General features: G+C 44.5%; 1 protein-coding gene across 3 annotated transcripts in view; it reads left to right on the top strand.

The window, feature by feature from the left end:
* abcf1 (ATP-binding cassette, sub-family F (GCN20), member 1) overlaps positions 1-18,231 on the top strand; it is a 58,804-nt gene extending 40,573 nt beyond the window's left edge. For all 3 annotated transcript variants that reach the window (XM_072259178.1, XM_072259179.1, XM_072259177.1), the window contains 9 exons: positions 2,525-2,637; positions 3,780-3,951; positions 4,577-4,651; positions 7,149-7,219; positions 9,484-9,516; positions 10,781-10,949; positions 12,851-12,915; positions 14,369-14,441; positions 15,818-18,231. In XM_072259178.1, coding sequence (XP_072115279.1) covers positions 2,525-2,637; positions 3,780-3,951; positions 4,577-4,651; positions 7,149-7,219; positions 9,484-9,516; positions 10,781-10,949; positions 12,851-12,915; positions 14,369-14,441; positions 15,818-15,987 — 941 coding nt within the window. In that variant the 3' untranslated portion in view covers positions 15,988-18,231. The remainder of the gene's footprint in view (positions 1-2,524; positions 2,638-3,779; positions 3,952-4,576; positions 4,652-7,148; positions 7,220-9,483; positions 9,517-10,780; positions 10,950-12,850; positions 12,916-14,368; positions 14,442-15,817) is intronic.
* The last annotated feature ends 56 nt before the right edge of the window (positions 18,232-18,287 follow it).

The raw sequence follows: 18,287 nt of genomic DNA, 5'->3' as shown, positions 1-18,287 counted from the left end.
TCAGACAGCACATAGAACATAAATTATACAAGACACGTTAAAGAATTTACACTAATGTCTTGCTTTGTACAACACAGAAGTCCATGGTAGTGCAAGAGGTGGTCTGCAGTTTCCTGTTGCTGAGGTAGGGTTAGGGTTATGCAGGTCAGTTCAAGGACCAGGTGGTTGTAGGAAAGTAGCTGTTGCCTAACCCAGATGGAGTGGGACTTCAGAGTACCCCCTGCCCTGTTGCTAGCAGAGAAAAGAGGGCATGACCTAAGTGTGAATCCTTGATAGATGCCACTTCCTTCAGTATTTCATTTGGATAGGTACATGGATGGGAGGGGTATGGAGGACTGTGGTTTGGGTGCACGTCTATGGGACTAGGTAGATCAATAGATGGGCAGAAGGGCCTGATTCTGTGCTGTTGTTCTGTGACTCTGACTAAAGGTGGGGATGACTGTGCCCATAATGAACCAGCTGTGTGCACTATTCTGAGCAACTTCTGTGTTCCTGTGCATCAGAATTTCCATACCCGGTGTGTGTGTTTGGGAAAGCCCCTGCACAAGATTAACACCACACATGATGCATAAATGCAGATTACACTGAAAATACCGAAATAACAAAAGAGGTTGCATTGTAATCTGAGTAACTGAAGGTGGTGTTTGAATGATTGCATGAACAGAATTATAATTTACATTTATATTAAATTATATAAATTGATATAATTTATAATTCTCACCTGCATCTCCTCCATTGTCTGGACATCTGCACTCACCCCATCTTCCCACAGCCTTAACTGGGATAGTTAAGAGACCCCATGGGCCTCTGCGTCCAACACATCATTCTCCACAACTTCCGCCATCTTCAACAGGATTCTACTACCAAACACATCTTTACCTCCCACCACTCTCCACTTTCTACAGGGACTGTTCCCTCCCCCACTAATCTCCATCCTGGGATGTATCCCTGCAAGCGACAGAAATGCTACACCTGCCCATTTATCTTCTCCCTCACCTCCATTCTGGGTCCCAAACAGGCCTTCTAGGTGAGGCAACACTTCTGCTAATCATTTGGGAGTTGTCTCCCGTATCTGGTGCTCCCGATGGGCCTCCTCTGCATTGGAGAAACCTGTGATAAATTAGGGGACCGCTTTGTAAAGAGCCTCTGCTCCATCCGCCAAAAGTGTAATTTCCCTGTGGCCAACCATTTAATTCCTATCCCTGTTCCCCGTTCCGACATCTTGGTCCTTGGCTTCTTTTGCCATGTTGAGGCCTCTCTCAGATTGGAGGAGCAACACCTCATATTCTGTCTAGGTAGCCTCCACCCTGATGGTATGAGCATCAATTTCTCCTGGTAAAAATAATTTCCTTCCCCCTTCACTTTTTTATTCCCCCCTTTGGCCTCTTACTACTCCTCCTCCTCTGCCCCTTCTTTCCTTTCTCCCATAGTCTACTCTCCTCTTCTGTCAGATTCCTTCTCCAGTCCTTTATTTTTTCCACTCACCTGGCTTCAGTTATCTTCTTCTAGTTAGCCCTCCTTCCCCTTCTTCCACTTTTTTATTCTGGCGTCTTCCTCCTCCTTTTTCAGTCCTGATAAAGGGTCTCGGCTGCAAATATCGATTATTAATTTCCATTGATGCTCCCTGACCTGCTAAGTTTCTCCGGCATTTTGTGTGTATTGCCTTGAATTATTATCAAATCGCTTTCTCCATTCAGCAGAATTATCTCTGAAGACTTTAATCTTTCTTTGCTTCTCTACTTCTCTCCATTATTACTGGGCATGTTCTCTGTTTGGCCCAAAGTTTTAGTCTCCTGCATTTACTCTTAATTTTATCTTTTATTTCTCCATTCCTTTACTTTCTCTTTTTTGTTTTTTTTCCCCATCTTTTCTCTTGCATAGTCACAAACTACAGAGGTCAGCCCACGTAGTCCGTATCAAACTGTTATTCTGCCCAGTTGGATCAACCCGCACCTGGACCATAGCCCCCCGTACCTCTCCCATACATATACTTAGTTATCCAAATTCCTGTTAAATTTTGTGATCAAACCCACATCCATTTCCACAATTTTAGTGAACTGCCCAACAACGTACTGAAGTGCCCAACAACGTACTGAAGTGCCCAACAACGTACTGAAGTGCCACATAATTGCATCCTCTTGGATTGTAAAATTAACCCAAATACTGGGAGAGTCAGAGGATGGTTGCAATTGAATTGACTCAGAATAAAGTTTGAGCTGTGAACAGTCATGATGTTTAACACAACAATGACAATTCAGAAGAGCAAAAGTCCAGAAATTTCCTGCTTTCCTCCCCTCAACTCCATGCTCAAAAGAGAATTTGCAGCATCTTTGACAGATTTTGCCTTTCCCAGTTTTACTTCAGGTGATAAAGCAACAATTTGCATGATAGTAACAGGTATGAATAGTGGCCTGGAAGGGTATCCCCTCCTGCCTCAATTTACAGCTGTGTGTCGGTGTGTCTATGCACAGTCTCTGAGAGGTTCTGTGCTGTTTTTGATTCCTGTGCCTTGTGTATGTTCCAGATACCTTTAAGAAGATGTACCAGCAGAAACAAAAGGAGCAGCTGAAACTCTATGAGAAACAAGAGAAAAGGCTTAAAGACCTGAAGGCAGGCGGCAAGTCGACCAAGCAGGCAGTAAGTGGTTTGTGTGGAGTATTACATGTTGGCAATTCTTCCTGGAATACTTTATCTGTGATGGAAGAATTTGTACTTGTGAGTTGAGACCAGATTTTTATGTTAAAATAGTCTCATCACTGTGGAGCACTTTCCCACCTTTTGCCTTAACCTCCATACTCCTGTTTCAGTTCAGCTCATGGCGCCTTCTACGTAGAACTTCATCCAAGGATTTTTGAAAATCCAGGTGCATATCATTTATTTTATTTAGAAATGCAGCAGGGTAACAGGCCCTTCCGGCCCAGCCAGCCCACGCTGCCCAATTACACCCATGTGACCAACTAACCTACTGACCTGTACATCTTCGGGATGTGGGAGGAAAGCGGAGGACCTGGAGGGAGCCCACGCGGTCACAAGGAGAATGTACAAACGGGGATTGAACCTGGGTCACTGGTGCTGTAATAACATTAAACCATTTGACCTTGGGCAGCACGGTAGCATTTTTTAAACCTGGATCATAAGTAAAAAAAAAAAAAAAGTGGATTAAAAGGAATTTTTAAAAAATCACAGAACAACTGTGGACACTGGAAGCCTGAAATTAAAGGCTTCTGACAAAGGGTCTTTGACCCAAACTGTTAACTCTTTCTCTTTCCACAGATGTTGCCTGATCTGCTGAGAATTACTAGTATTTTCTGTTTGTATCACAGGAACAGAAATTGTCCTGTCAGTGTCTTCAGGCCTCTTTGGTTACTCAGAAAGGATTATAACACCTGATGGTGTCGTCTTCCCCTATTTTCCATTGGTTAATGTGACCATTGAAGGCACAGCAGATGGATGTAGTTTTACACAAGCTTCTGTAGAACATTGTTTCATGTTCCATAGTAGAGCACTCCTTTGGCCAGTGATGTTCTTAGTAATTAAAGTAATCCCTTCTGCTGCATGTGGTCCCCATCCTTCCATTCTCTCCACATTCATGAGCCTATGTAAGAACCTCTCTAAAATATTTCATATCTGCCCCCACTGCAATCTCTAGCAGCACATTCCAGGCACCCACCACTCTGTATATGTATTAATATAAAAATCTGGCTGAGTGTCAGTTCATTTCAGTTCAATGAATGCTCTCTTTCTTTAAGCTTCCTCCTCAAGCAAATTCTATTTTGCAGGAAAAACAAACCAGGGAGGCACTAACACGCAAGCAGCAGAAATGCCGGAAAAAGAACACAGACGAGGAGTCAAATGAAGCTCCTGAGCTTCTGAAAAGACCCCGGGAGTATACAGTGAAGTTTACATTCCCAAATCCGCCTCCGCTGAGTCCCCCTATCCTGGGACTTCATGGTAAGCGTTGGAGTGAATGAAAGAAACTCCGTTAAGATTTTCCCTTGGGCTACCTGGAATGTCTCTTCTTCAGGCATACTCCCTTTTCAGAGGGCAGGGCCTTCATTCCATAATAAGAAATAAACACAAATGAACTATTGGGCCCCTTAAACACCTCAGACCAGTGAATTTATGGCTGATCTTTCTATCTTGACTCTCTCCCCCCCCCCCCCCCACCCGATCAATCCCTTGATTCTCTTGATGTCCAAATATGTAATGTTCTTTATCATGGTTATACCCAGAAGGTATCCCTAGGGAATATTTGGGAAGCGAAGCTCATCCAACTTATTTGTCAATTGTCTCTTTAACCTCCATAGTGATACTCTTTATTTGGGTTTTCTTACAGTGCAATGCTTCACACCCCCAGATTCGGTTAAAAATGTACTTTTGTGCGCGCTCAGCACCTTCCATTTGTGTTCTTGGTTTATCTCAAGTCCATGAAATGCTTTACCTTCAACCTTTAGCAATCCCCCTTCCTGTCCTGTGCAGCCACTCCAGTATATTGTCCATTCCCAGTGCTCTCTGTGTACAAGGTTAATGGGGTGCTGTAGTCCTGAACTGATGCATTCTTTGTCTCAAATTCCAGCTGTAGATTTTGCATATGAAAACCAGAAGCCAATTTTCAAGAACCTGGACTTTGGTATTGACATGGATTCCAGGAGTAAGCATTCATTTTTACTTTCATTTAACTGTTGTTGAATGACTTAATAGCGAGAGATTTAATAGGAGCCTGAGGGACAACTCTTTCACCCATGGAGCGGTCAATATATAGAATGAGTTAAAAGATGAGTAGTTGAGGCAGGTACATTTTTAAAAAAAGGAAACTTGAACACGTACATAAGAAAGATTTAGAACTAGGGTGGCAAACCTATGGCACAAAAGTTTTTGTTGGCATGTGACATGCAGTGATTCTTTAAACCTCACCCATAATAAAAAGATGCATAATGATTAACCTTACTATCAAATGTCATAGTGAATGATTCAGTAATGGGGAATATGCTAAAGAATCCCAGCTTGAATGTGTTCATTTTCTTTTTATGGTTCCCCAGAAAAAGAAAAAAATTTCCCATGGCACTTCAGAGAATTTCTTTAGAAGTTTATCACCAATTTAGGCACACACTCTCAAAAAAAAAAGTTTGCCTTCTATGGTTTAGATCAGGGGTTCCCAGCCTTTTTTATGCCATGGGTCCCTACCATTAACTGAGGGATCCATGAACCCTGGTTTAGAGGGATAGGGGACAAATGTGGGCAAATGGCAGTAGCATAGATGGGGAAGTGTGATTCTCTGACTCATGCATCATGTGATCCATTCTGCATGTGTGTGGCAACATCAAAGTCACACGCTGTGTTTACAACACATCAATGAAATGCTGACTTCTCTATGTCCAATAAGAAGCAGGTTTACAGTGACACCCTCAAAGTCATACTGAGCAGTTTCCGCACTTTGGAATCCTTTCAGTGAAGACAGACAATCATCGCAAACTCCAGTCTATCAGGTTTTAACCAGCTGTTTGAAAATCAAGATTTCAAACTGGCTTAAATCTGCTAGTCTAATCACTGGCCCATGCCTTCCTGTTCACCTACAGTGGGTCTGAAGGAGATGCTAGCAGTGCTGTTCCCACAAAATCCTCCAACACAGCATGTATTTCCCCAGCCATCGTCTCCCGTGAGGAGTCTCAGGCTATGCTTAAGCTCAGATTGGTGCATCGCACATCCAATACCAGCCACCCCAAACAAACACAGTACATGAAGCACCATCGTCAGGGGATTAGCGGACAAACTAGGGATTTCAAGGTACCTCCTTGGAAAGATCTAATGTCCTCTTCACCTCCTGGGGGTCCCTGCCTTCTGGATACTCAATGTACTGGGGTTTGAGGACTGTCTTTGCGTTTGGGTGGGGTAGGAGGGAGGCAAGGGGCTTGTCCTGCTGCTGTTTCACTGTTGTTCTGAGCATCGTGGGCATGCTGTGTTGGCACTGGAATGTCTGGTGCACTTGCTGGCTGCCAAGTCATTGGGTATATTTAAAGCAGAGGTTGATGGGTTCTTGATTAGTCAGGCTGTCAAAAGTTATGAGGAGAAGGCAGATTGGGAGGGATAATAAATCAGCCATGATGTAATGACAGAGCAGACTGAATAGGCTGAGTAGCCTTATTCTGCTCCTTTGTCTTGTGGCCTTGAGGTCTCCTTCACCCACACCAATCCTTCCCCACCTTCACTGAATTCCTGATGAGGCTGCACTTGGGAGCATTGCATGCAGAACATTTTGGGTGGCACCAAGCTCCCCTTCAAGAAGTGTAGATACTTACCCAGTGGAAGGGTTGTATCGCCTTCCCTGATACCCACCTACCCCCTCAAACCCCACCTGCCCTTTCTGTGTCAGAGGCATTGGATCCCACTTCAGTCTCAGAGCCCACAGAGGTGGAGCAAACACAAATTATCCTCCACTCTGAGGGAATGTCAAAAAGACAGTTAAAATATTTTCAAACTGAGTCGCAGGATGCATCTAATAAAGGACTTTGAATTTTACGTACAAAGACGTATGGGTTAATAGGTTAGTGCATACAAAAAGCTGGAAATCAGCGGGTCAGGCAGCATCAGTGGAGAGGAATAGACTGTTGATGTTTCAGATCGAGCTCCTTATTAAGGGTCTTGGTCTTAAATGCCAACTGTTTATTCCTGTATAGATGCTGCCTGACCTGCTAAGTTCTTACAGCATTTTATGTGTGTGTTACTCTGGGTTTCCAGAATCTCTTGTGTTTTGGGTTGGTGGGTTACATGAACATAACTGGGTGGCCCAGGCTTGTTGGTTTGGAAAGGGCTGTTAACCAAATAAATAAATGTCCTGATATCTTTGGCAAATTACACACTGCATCTTGTTAAAGGAATTATATAATTTACAGTTGTAATAATTCGAGTGAATGTGTGTTTTAGGTTGAAATGTAGTCATGGTTGTTTAGCAACACCTAGAAGTTTGGCCTTTCTTTGATATTAATGGATGAGTGATTGCTGTGGTGAAGTTCAGGTGTTTTTAGTGATGTTGGATTTTGGCTTTTGCATGACATCAGTTATTGAGTGGGGGAAAGAGGCTCGTTCCTGTGACTTGCAGTGAAAAGCCAGTGAACTCTTGCTGATGTGTCACCCTTCTTTCCTCCTCTCAGTTTGTATCGTGGGACCCAATGGAGTTGGGAAGAGTACGCTGCTGCTGCTGCTCAGCGGAAAGTTGACCCCTGTAAGTTGTGCTACGCCATCTACTTCTGCCAAGTGAACCACTGTCACAGAGCCTCATTCAGTAAGCTTAGACAACGAGAAATAAACATGAATAAATAATGGACCCCCTTAAACACTGAACCACTGATGTGCCACTTTAAGAGGGCAGCTGAGTCAGCCTCAGTGACTTCTGACGTATCGTGTCAGAGGGGATCCTGAAGGACATCAGAGAGCATATTGGTTTCTTGTGGCATATGTGACACAGCATGGTGGCACAGCAGTTAGTGCAATCACTTCACAGCACCAGCCAACCATCACTTGTTTCCCACCACTGTCTGTATGGAGTTTGTTCATTCTTCGCATGAACACATGGATTTCCTCTGGGTGCTTCAGTTTCCTCTCACATTCCAAAATTGTATGTCTTAGGATTAGTAAGTTGTCAGCATGCTGTGTTGTCATTGGGAGCATGACGACACGTGCAGGCTGCCTTTAGAACAATCCTTGCACTGGGCTGGCTGTTGACACAAAAATGAAGCATTTCACTCTGTTTCAATGTACATCTGACAAATAAAGCCAATCTCTTTATCTTTATAAATTGGTTCCATGGTGACACATTCCCGATGGTTGGCACAGACTCAGAAAAAGCCTGTTTCCATGCTGTGTCTCTGTAGGACTCGTCATAATAAATATGTCGAGACTTAATAAAGTGTATTAAAACATCGAATAGAAGGGTGTGAACTCCAGGTTTCTGGATTGACAGTCTGATAATGTAATTGTATTTTAATTTGAGGGCCTACGGGAACCAAATTCACTCATGGCTATCATCTGTCTCTCTTTGAGAGCCCCAGTCATTGATGCTTCCTCGTACTGAGTTGTGACCTATCTTTTACACCTCCTTATGGATGGCATAGTGACACTGCCAGTGGAGCTCCAGTGACCTAAATTCGATCCTGACCTCTGGTGCTGTCTGTCTGGAGATTGTGGCTGGCTGGGTTCTCCAGTTTCTTCTCTCATCCTCTCACATTGGCTCCTGTCGATTGCCCCTGGTGTGTGGGTTGGTGGCAGCTGATGGGATTGTGGGGCGAATTAGTGTTGGAATGGGGTGCTCAGACACCTTGTGTTCCATCACGGGATACGAAAATCCAAGGGTAGAATGCTGTCTAACTGTTCTATTAGAAGAAGGTAGTTTTGTGTGCCTCAGTTACTTAAAAACTATTCAAAACACTTCACAGACGTTGTACTGCTTGAAGGTGTTTGCAGGCAAATATGTCAGTCAATCTGCACCAATACAGATTAGTGGCACCATCTGTTATACCTTTGTCCTGGCTGCTCACCAGGAATGCTCTCTGCAGAGATAGTGAAGTGATAGAGAGGGAGGGTACATGCACATTGGATGCTAGCGCAAGCCAGATGAACAGCTTCCTATGCTGCTGTTCTGTTTTTGAGTGGATATTAGTAAGAGCGGCAGCATAATGGGGCTGCACGTAGAGCCACATGAGAGAAGAGTTGGATCCAGGAAAGTGTCACAATGTTTGTAAAGATGAGATTAGTTTTATTTGTCACATCTACTTCAGTTCCAGCGACCGAGATTCAATATTAACCTCCGGTACGATCTGTGCATTCCTTTATCTACTTGTTTATTTGTGTATTTACTGAGATGCAGCATGAATAGGGCCCTGCGGCGTTTCGAGATACACCACCCAGCAATTCCCGGATTTAATCCTTGCCTAATCACAGGAGAGCAATTACAATGACCAATTAACTTACCAACTGTTAATCTTTAGAATCTGCAAGGAAATTGGAGCATCCGGAAGAAACCCACATGGTCACAGCGTGAATGTACAAACTCCTTACAGGCGACAATGGGAAATGAACCGGGTCACTGGTAGTGAAAGTTTTGTGCTAATCACTACATTACCATGCTCCCTAGGTCTCTGTGACCGTGTGGTTTCCCCCGGGTGCTCCAGTTTCTTCCCACATCCCAAAGACGTGTGGGTCATAAGTGGCCGCTGTGAATTGTCCCAAAGTGGGTGTTGAGAAGAAGAAAGTAGGCAGGGAAAAGAGAGGTGGATTAATCTAAATGGAAGAAGACACAATAAATAAAAGAACTAGCTTAACCACAATTGACTGGCAGAGCATATTGGATGGGCCAAATAGCCTAATTTAGCTCTGATATCCGGTAGGTGGTTGGTTGGCAGAGACTCGGGTAGGGCCTGTTTCCATGCTGCACCTCTGTAGGAATCTGCTTAACAGCTGTGAAATATAATTTTCCTTTTTTTGTTTCAGACCATGGGTGAACAGAGAAAAAATCACAGGCTGGTGAGTGTCTCAGAGCAACTTGTAGACTAGAGTGATTACAGAGCTGATGAATGGTGTTGTGGCCGGTGAAGTGAAGCTTGAGAGAGTACTTGCCCTCTGCTCGCATGGCCAAAAGGCTGGGTGGAGATCTGCTCCAATACCAAAATCTCTGTCCCAGTTCACTTGTCCCTTTTCACCTTCAGCCTCCTCTCAGGAGTCACTCATGGCTAAAGCAGGCAGGAATCTTTGCAGTTTAGCTTGCCCACTTAAGCAAACACTTGGATGTTGGTTTACCAATGCCAGATGTGGAGTGTGAAAATGAATAGTGTTTAAAAAATATTTCCCTTGTCCCACAGGGAAAGAATTGGAAGTCTGCGTTTGTGGGGGATGATCTGGACTACAGTTGAGTTGACCCGCTTCGGGTGTTGACTGAGTTAGTCCTGCAATGCAGAAGATGGTCAAGAAATTCAATTGTTGATTTTGAGTACTGATGAAGGGGCTTGATACAAAAACATCAACTGACATTTCCTTCCAAGGATGCTGCCTGATCCATTTGAGTGCCTTGCTTGTTGCTCCAGACTCCAGCATCTGTAGTCCCTTGTCTCAATATATTCTTCGGGTGTGTAGGGGGAGACTCCACAGGGGAATATTTGTCGTATTTTACACATCCCCTTTAATAAAATAATGCTTTGGAATATAAAAGCAAGGACTTAATGCTGAGGCTTTATGAGGCATTGGTCAGAGAGCACTTGGAATATTATGAGTTCTTGGCCCCATATTTAAGAAAGGATATGCTGGCTTTGGAGAGGGTCCAGAGGAGGTTCATGGAATGATCCTGGGATTGAAAGGGTTAATGTGCCCAAGACTTTTGCACAATGCTGTATTTGTCAACATGGAACAGAGGGTGAATCTGGCGAGAGCAAAAGATGTTGGGAATAGCGAGGGTGGAGTGCCACAGGAGGGGTGTGGAACAGGTGGCAGAGGAGTATCGGGCAGGGGTGGATTTATCGATCATTACAGAATGTCTCTCTGGTGCCTCCCACTCCCTCCCCTTTCTCCCAACCATGATTCCCCTCTTCCTGCTCTCAGTCCACAGTAGATACCCATATTGGAATCAGGTTTATCATCACATATGTCATGAAATGTTCTTTTTAGCGGAATACATAAAATTACTACAGTACCTTGCAAGAGTCATAGGCACCCTAGCTATATATGCCAAAAACTTGTGCACAGTACTATATGACTTACGGTCTTCTAATAAAACTACGCCTTCCCTTGTGCACAGAAAATAGGATTCTTCAACCAGCAGTATGCAGACCAGCTCAACATGGAGGAGACAGCAACGGAGTACCTCATGAGGAATTTCAACCTACCGTACCAGGACGGGCGGAAATGTCTTGGACGCTTTGGCCTGGAGAGCCACGCCCACACCATCCAGATCAGCAAGCTCTCTGGTACTGAATGGGCTGGGTCAGCCTGGGAGGGGAGGAAGAAATTTGGGGGACCTGATTTAGTCTGTGTTTGGGAAAAATGGTTGCTGTGCATGCCAGCTGCAGAGTAATGTTTAAAACAGTTTGGCCCTGTTAATCAAAACCATTCATGTCCCACTCCCTGGACTTTTGAATATTAGCCGTAGCTCACTGATTTTGCAATCCTTCCCCACTGAATGTTGGATTTGCTGCTGGATCTCGTTCTGCCCTGATCTATCTTCCTCCATGTGTTCTTTCCACTGGACAGCACAGTGATGCTGCTGGTAGAACTGCTGCCTTACAGCTACAGTGATCTGGGTTCTGTCCCAACCTCTGGCACTGTCTGGTCATAGTTCTTGCAACTGTATGGGTTTCCCAGAGCTCCAGGTTCCTCCCATATCCCAAATCTGTGCGGGTCAGTGGGTTTTAGAAAGACTTAGACTAGTGGTCGTCAACCGGTCGATCTTTGAGACTTTCCCAGTAGATCCCGAAAAAATGAAAAATAAATACACAAATACTGTTGTAATGTGAGCATTATAAAATTAAGTAATACTAATCAGGATAAATAGCAATACTCCAGCTACTGAAAGTTGTTTGTAAAGAGATTCTTTCCGGGTTGCGGGGCTTTAGTTCCGTTCTTTCTGCCCAGTGCGCATGTGTGTGTAGCTCCCCTACCATGCACCGCGGTAGGAAAGACCGGAAGTAAAATCCCGCAACCCGGAAGCAACCTCTCTTTACAAACAGCTTTCCGTAGCGGGAGTATTGCTATATTACCATTATCCTAATTTGTATTAACTGAGACATCCCGCCTCTCCTGTAAGTTCCAGGAGTGTCCCGCATATTGATGGTGGCGCCCTGATGCCGGCAAATTATATACAATATCCTGGAAATCGATTTTTCTGAGAGCGAGAGAGAGAGAGTGCCATGGCAGAGTGTTCAAAAAAAAGAAAATATAAAACGTACGTCACCCCAGACTACACTAAAGTGTATCCCTGCCTAATAAGGGTCAAAAATAATGACTGTTGCTCGCTGCACTGTTTGCAACAGTGACTTTTCTGTTGCCCGTGGTGGGTTAAGACTGTAAAAGACATGTTGAGGTGAGCTTAACAGGTGTCATTCGTTCATTGGCATAGCTAACGTTATTTAAATTAGCTGGCTAGCTGCTAAGGAGCTACTCTATTGCAGACATCCCACTTCTCCGGGAAGTTCTGGGAGTCTCCCGCAAATTGATGGTGCTACCTCCCTGAAATGAGTTTTTGCAGGGTGGGATGTCTGTTAACTTATCTTTATAATGTTCACATTACAACACTTCTCCCCCTTTAAATTCCAACATTCCCTAAATGTAAATAACTGGGAAACAAAAAACAGTGGTGTCATTATCTTGCGTGCCTCTGAAGCTTATACTAGTGTCTCGGTAACAGCTTACTGTTATAGTCCTCTGACTAATTGGATACCGGAACCATGGCTGTTCCCTGCAGCACTTTAAAAAATGGCAATCTGCTGTAGCTCCTAGGGGCTGGGACTTACACCGTTTACAATAGCTTGGCCGATATTGTTGGCTTGTTCTGAAAAAAGGCATATTCGCTTTTCAAATTTGTCCAAAAATCTAGGAGTTAATGCACTGCAGTGCAGTTGAGAATCAAGCTATGCATTTCCCTCTTCACCACATCTGTATCCAGGTCCTTAGCTCTGCAAGTGATTTACAGGCTAGGACTGGCAGCCATGACCTAGCTGGGTGGAAATGTTCAGAAGTAATACCTGCCATTGTCAGGTTACTCCACAGCCTGGAGCCTCACTGACACCGTTCCCTCACCATTCTCTGCCGCCTCGATTAGTCCATGCACGTGTGGGGGTCAGGTTGCTCAGATCATTGCTTCTATCTGCAGGTGGTCAAAAAGCGAGAGTGGTGTTTGCAGAACTGGCCTGTCGACAGCCCGACGTCCTGATTCTGGTAAGTAATCTGACACTCCAGTTACCTGAGTTGCTGTAACCTGCCGGTACTTTGTTACATTCCCAATCACCACACCTTCCCTACGTTCAGTTCCTGGTCAGGGCGCACTTGAGAGCATCATGTGCAGTTCTGATTGCCACACAGTGGGTTGATTTATTACTGTTACATTTACTTGAGGCACAATGAAAAGTTTGCCTTGCATATTGTTCAGAGAGATCAATTCATTACACAGTGCGGTAGTAGAAGAGAGTGTGACTGGGATCTTTGGTTGCGCTGGCTGCTTTACTGAGGCACTGAGAAATTTAGACGGAATCGATAGAGGGGAGGCTGGTTGCTGCGATGTGCTGCACTGTGTCCACGACTCTGCAGTTTGTGGTCTCAGTCAATGCATTTGCCGTATCAAGCTGTGGGGCATCCAGATAGGGTACTTCAATAAAAGTTGATAAGGGTTGAAGGAGATGTGATGAAGTTTCCAGAGAGGGTGCAGAGGAGATTCTCCAGAGGTTCCAGTCCAGTGAAACACTCATTTCCCTTTCACATGCAGAGCACTGCCCAGGCCTGGTTCTGCATTTCTCCTCTATGTTGATGGCTGCACAGAGTACAGCACAAGGGCAGAAATACCTTGTGTCTGCAGCCAGGGAGTTAGTGCTTTGTGGGCAGTTTTGGGAGAGGGTCCAGAGGAGGTACACAAGAATGACCTCATGTTTCTAGGCCTGTTATCACTGGAGATCAGAAAAAGGAGAGGAGATCTCATTGGAATCTGGTAGGCCTAGATAGAGTGGATGTGGAATGTTTCAAATAGCAGAAGAGTCTAGGACCAGAGGTACAGCCTCAGAATACAGCTTTAGAACAGATGAGGAATTTCTTTAGTCAGAGGATGGTGAATCTACGTAATTCATTGCCACAGATGGCCAAGTCATTGGATATATTTAAGCCTGAGATTAACTGGTAAGGGGGTTAAGGTTTATGGGGAGAAGACAGGTGAATGGGGCTTTAAAATAAAAAGCAGCTGTGATGGGAAGGCAGAGCAGACTGTGGGCCAGATGACTGAATTCTGCTCGTGTATCCTGTGATGTTATGGAATTACTGAAGTTATAGCTTGATCATTAAATGTTGCCAATTTCAAGTTGGGATTTGACCAATCCTGCTCCCCTCTGCATCCTGGCCTACAGCTGGAAAGGGTCAAGGTGCTTGATATTAGAAGTCCAAAGTAAATTTATTATCAAAGCGTAGTCACCAGTGTAGTCTCAGTGAGGTCACTGAGATTCGTTTACTTGCAGCCATTCACAGTACAACAGTAAAATCAATGAAAAGCTGAAATGGAGTTGATTCACTATTTCCCCTTTCACCCTGCACTGCAGATTTATTCAACCAGTTCCCACCCTAGGTATTTGGGGACTTTTCCAGCTCTCCAGTTTCTATTTTAATACAATGTTGTTTGTTTCAAATGCAGGATGAACCTACAAACAATCTGGACATAGAATCCATTGATGCTTTGGCTGATGCAATTAATGTCTACAAAGGAGGTGAGTGTGGGGAAGGTAATGCCCTCCTTCTACCTGGGTTTCGAACACGGGCTGCATTTGGAGGCAGAAGATGGTAGATCCACGTCTCACTTCCCTAGAGCTAACCATTTGGGTAGCTGCTCAATAGCAACTTCATCACTGCTCCACAAATCTGGGTACAGTCCTGACCTCAGGAGCTGAGTGTGTGGAGTTTGCTGATTCTCCCAGTGATCACATGGGTTTCCCCTGGGTGGGGTTCTAGTGTGGGTTTCCCCGGGTGCTCCAGCTTCCTCCGACATCACAAAGATGTCGGATTGATGGGTTAATTTGCCACTAAATACCTGTGGCAGGTGAGCGGAGTTGGGAGTGTAGCAAACTGGGATTAAGGTAGGACTAGTATAAATGGATGGCCAATAATTAGTGTGGACTCGATAGGCCAAAGGGCCTGCCTCAAGTCAGAAAGTACACAATCACTTGTTAACCATACCTCCACAGTATTGTAGAGTGGTGTTGATGGGAGCTAGTCAACATGAATACTTATTGTCCTTGCCTGCCTGCCTACTTGCAGTGGTATATTCAGGATGTCCCGTGCTGAATGGCTGGTTCCATGTACTTTATGGGTGGACAGTACATTGTTGAAGAGTATGGCTGCACAGTAGCAATAGAAGCAATTATTTGTTAATCTGGTGAAACTGACAGTCTGTGCCCTTAAGAAACTTGTGCCTGATTACAGTGGGGTGGTTACATAGAACCATTTATTTTTTTCCTGGGACTGATTGTTTGAAGCACGTGGTGTGTTTTCCTTGGAAGGGGATGCTAAAAGCAGGAGGGCATTGGTTTAAGATTAGAGGCATAAGATTCAGAAGGAACATCTTCATGCAAGAGATGGTGTGTTTTTTGGAGTGAACTACCTCAAATAGTAGTTGAGGTGGGCACACATATATAGGCATTCGTGAGTCTCATGAGACCATGGATTTGCGCCTTGGAAGGTTTCCAGGGCGCGGGCCTGGGCAAGGTTGTATGGAAGACCAGCAGTTGCCCATGCTGCAAGTCTCCCCTCTCCACGTCCAAGGGAAGGGCATTAGGACCCATACAGCTTGGCACCGGTGTTGTTGCAGAGCAATGTGTGGTTAAGTGCCTTGCTCAAGCACACACTAGCAACATTTAAAACTCATAAGTGGATGGGGATAGGAGCGGTTTATGAATGAGTTGGGCTGCAGGGCCTGTTTCCATGCTACAGACTCATTTGAATTTAGTATTTGTAGGAGCTTGTTAGGTATGGGGTATGGTAAATCCGGCATTCATAGCCCGGAGTGAGCCTGTGATATTGCTGTTATCACAGTAGTACGAGCAAGCAGTCACCCGTGGTATCATCTCTTTCCTCCCCCTCTTTGCAGCTGTCATAATTGTGAGCCACGACGCCCGGCTAATCACCGAGACTAATTGTCAGCTGTGGGTGGTGGAGGAGCAGACCATCAACCAGATTGATGGTGACTTTGACGACTACAAGCGCGAGGTGCTGGAAGCACTGGGAGAGACCATTAACCGCAAGCACCAGAAGGACTGAGCCTGCGGTGCTGTGTGGATGGCGAACCTGGCGGGCAGCACGATGCAAATGAACAGTGACACCAACTGCAGCAGGAAATGCAGGGACCTCACATTGCAGTGCAGCAATTTAACCCGTGACAAACTACAGCCATGTGCTCAATTGTCCTCACCTGCACTTCACATGCCAAACAAGGGAGAATTTTATGATCTATTTTTTTTGAGTGATGAGTGCCTCTGGGGGTCAGAGGGGAAAGATGGCTTGGAAATGTAAATTCAAATAGTGCTGGGCAAGAGCAGCTAAACAGTGGAGTGATGGATTCGGGACTCAATCTTTTTTCACAGACACTGATGTACTTGGTGTGCATTGTGGGCAGTCTCAGTTGGTTTAGTGTAGAGATCCATTTGAGTTTGTTTTCTTTAAATAATTAGGTCCCTTGACTGTGGTGCTTTGTTTTCAGCTCCTGGATCTTTTTCAGCCCAGTGTGTGGGCACCCAGCTTTGCTGGAGAGCTCTCGCTGATGGTGCAATTGCAACGCCAACTTAAAGGAACACTGCCAAACAGAGCCGCACTGTCATGGGGTTTTGTGGCAAGTTGCATCCTCCTCGCAGGCTCTGATTTCACATGTGCTGAAAGGATACTGAAAGCTCTGAGGCTGTGGCACCACTGAGGTCTTTTGGATACCAAACTGTTCCCAATGTAATATTAAGTCAACCAAAATTGGGATGAACTCAAGTGGTACTTAGAATCTGTTACAATGAAATTTAGGAAATCCAACTGGAGGCTGCTCCTCGGTGAAAAAGCTTGCACAGATTTGGCACAAATTAACCTTCATTGGGGTCAAAGGAGGACAGATTGGTGCTGATTTGCTCGTGGGAAAGTGACATTCTGGTCAAACTGGCCAGAAATACCTGTACATGTTATATAGACAAAGTGCCTGCCCTGGGGTTCCTGCTACCAGTGGGAGGATGAAATGAGGCAGAGATGTTCCAGTCTCTGTACTGAGTGCACTAGATGTGGAATGTGACTTGTGGACCCCAGCACAAGGGAGCATGATGAGCCCTATTTAAAACCTGATGTGAGTTTGAAATCTGTGGCCCCCTCAATCAGATCTGCATTTTGCACAGTGACCTTTTGTTTATTTTTCCATGACCAGGAATGGTTCCGTTTGGCACAGGATTAGTGTGAATGCAAAGTGGAAACAAGCATTGGATTTAAATTCTCTTCCCTTGACTGCTTTTTAATCAGATGGCAAATGGATGCCACATAAATAGCATAAAAATAAAAAGTACACAATGAACTCGGGCCTTTGGTGAGCCAAGGTTCTGGACTGTCATTGCACATCTTACACTTGAACAAAACACTTAGCACAGCACTTCATTAACACTGGGTAAAATTGAGACTGTTAGGAAGAAGGCAAACTACCCATTGATTTGGAATTTCTGCAAGATCCCTCTCCCGATGCATTTCCAGGGACTTTTCTCTAGGTGCCAACCAAAGTGAGACTGGTGTGCAGAAGGAACAGCTGAGCAGGCCGTAATCTCACTGAATGTCCTATTTCATAGCTCTGTATTTGCCAGCTTAAATTTCACAGGCTCTAAAAACAACCACATTAGTGTATTTGGTTCTTTGATGGAGGATCTTTCGGGTTAACTTTCCACTTCTGTTTCTCACAGCAGGTGTGGGTGTAACTGCATTTATTTTTAGGCTGGTGATACATTAGGTTTGTTTACTGGGCAAGAGGCTTCAGTTTTGGCTATAGATCTACGGTACAGTTTACATACTGTAGTTCATAAGTGAAGAAAGTGTGGAAGATGGGTGGTTAATCAAAACTTATTACTCCTGAATATATACGGTGTGTATTCACTCCCTTCTCACTGGTTTTATTTCGACCTACTTTCCACTAATTGACATTCGAGCTGTGCAGAAATAGGTCAAAACCAGTGCGAGGGGGGAGTCTGAGTGCACACAGCATGTATTCAAGGGTAACAGTATGTTTTGATTAATCACCTAACTGCCACACTACAGTAAATCTAGTGCCAAAACTGTCAGCTTCTGCCCGTAAGTGAATACCTCCGCACCAAAAATAAATGCATTCACACCCACATGTTGCTGGAATAAGAGTTGGAAAACTGGTTGCTCTTGCTTTAAGTCTGTACCAATTTAATGTAATTAATAAGTTTTCCTATAAATTTTGCCAAATATCATGTCCATTTCACATCAACCAATGATTACCTCATTTGTGAATAAAATTCCCTTATCTGACACCTGTAAAACTTCTCTCCAATTCAGTAAATTTGTTTCAAGTAACATGCTGAGTT

Source organism: Mobula birostris, chromosome 5, assembly GCF_030028105.1.
Source record: "Mobula birostris isolate sMobBir1 chromosome 5, sMobBir1.hap1, whole genome shotgun sequence".
Lineage (NCBI taxonomy): Eukaryota > Metazoa > Chordata > Chondrichthyes > Myliobatiformes > Myliobatidae > Mobula > Mobula birostris.
Note: the sequence above shows the minus strand (reverse complement) of the source record. Positions and strands in the feature narration are given on the sequence as shown.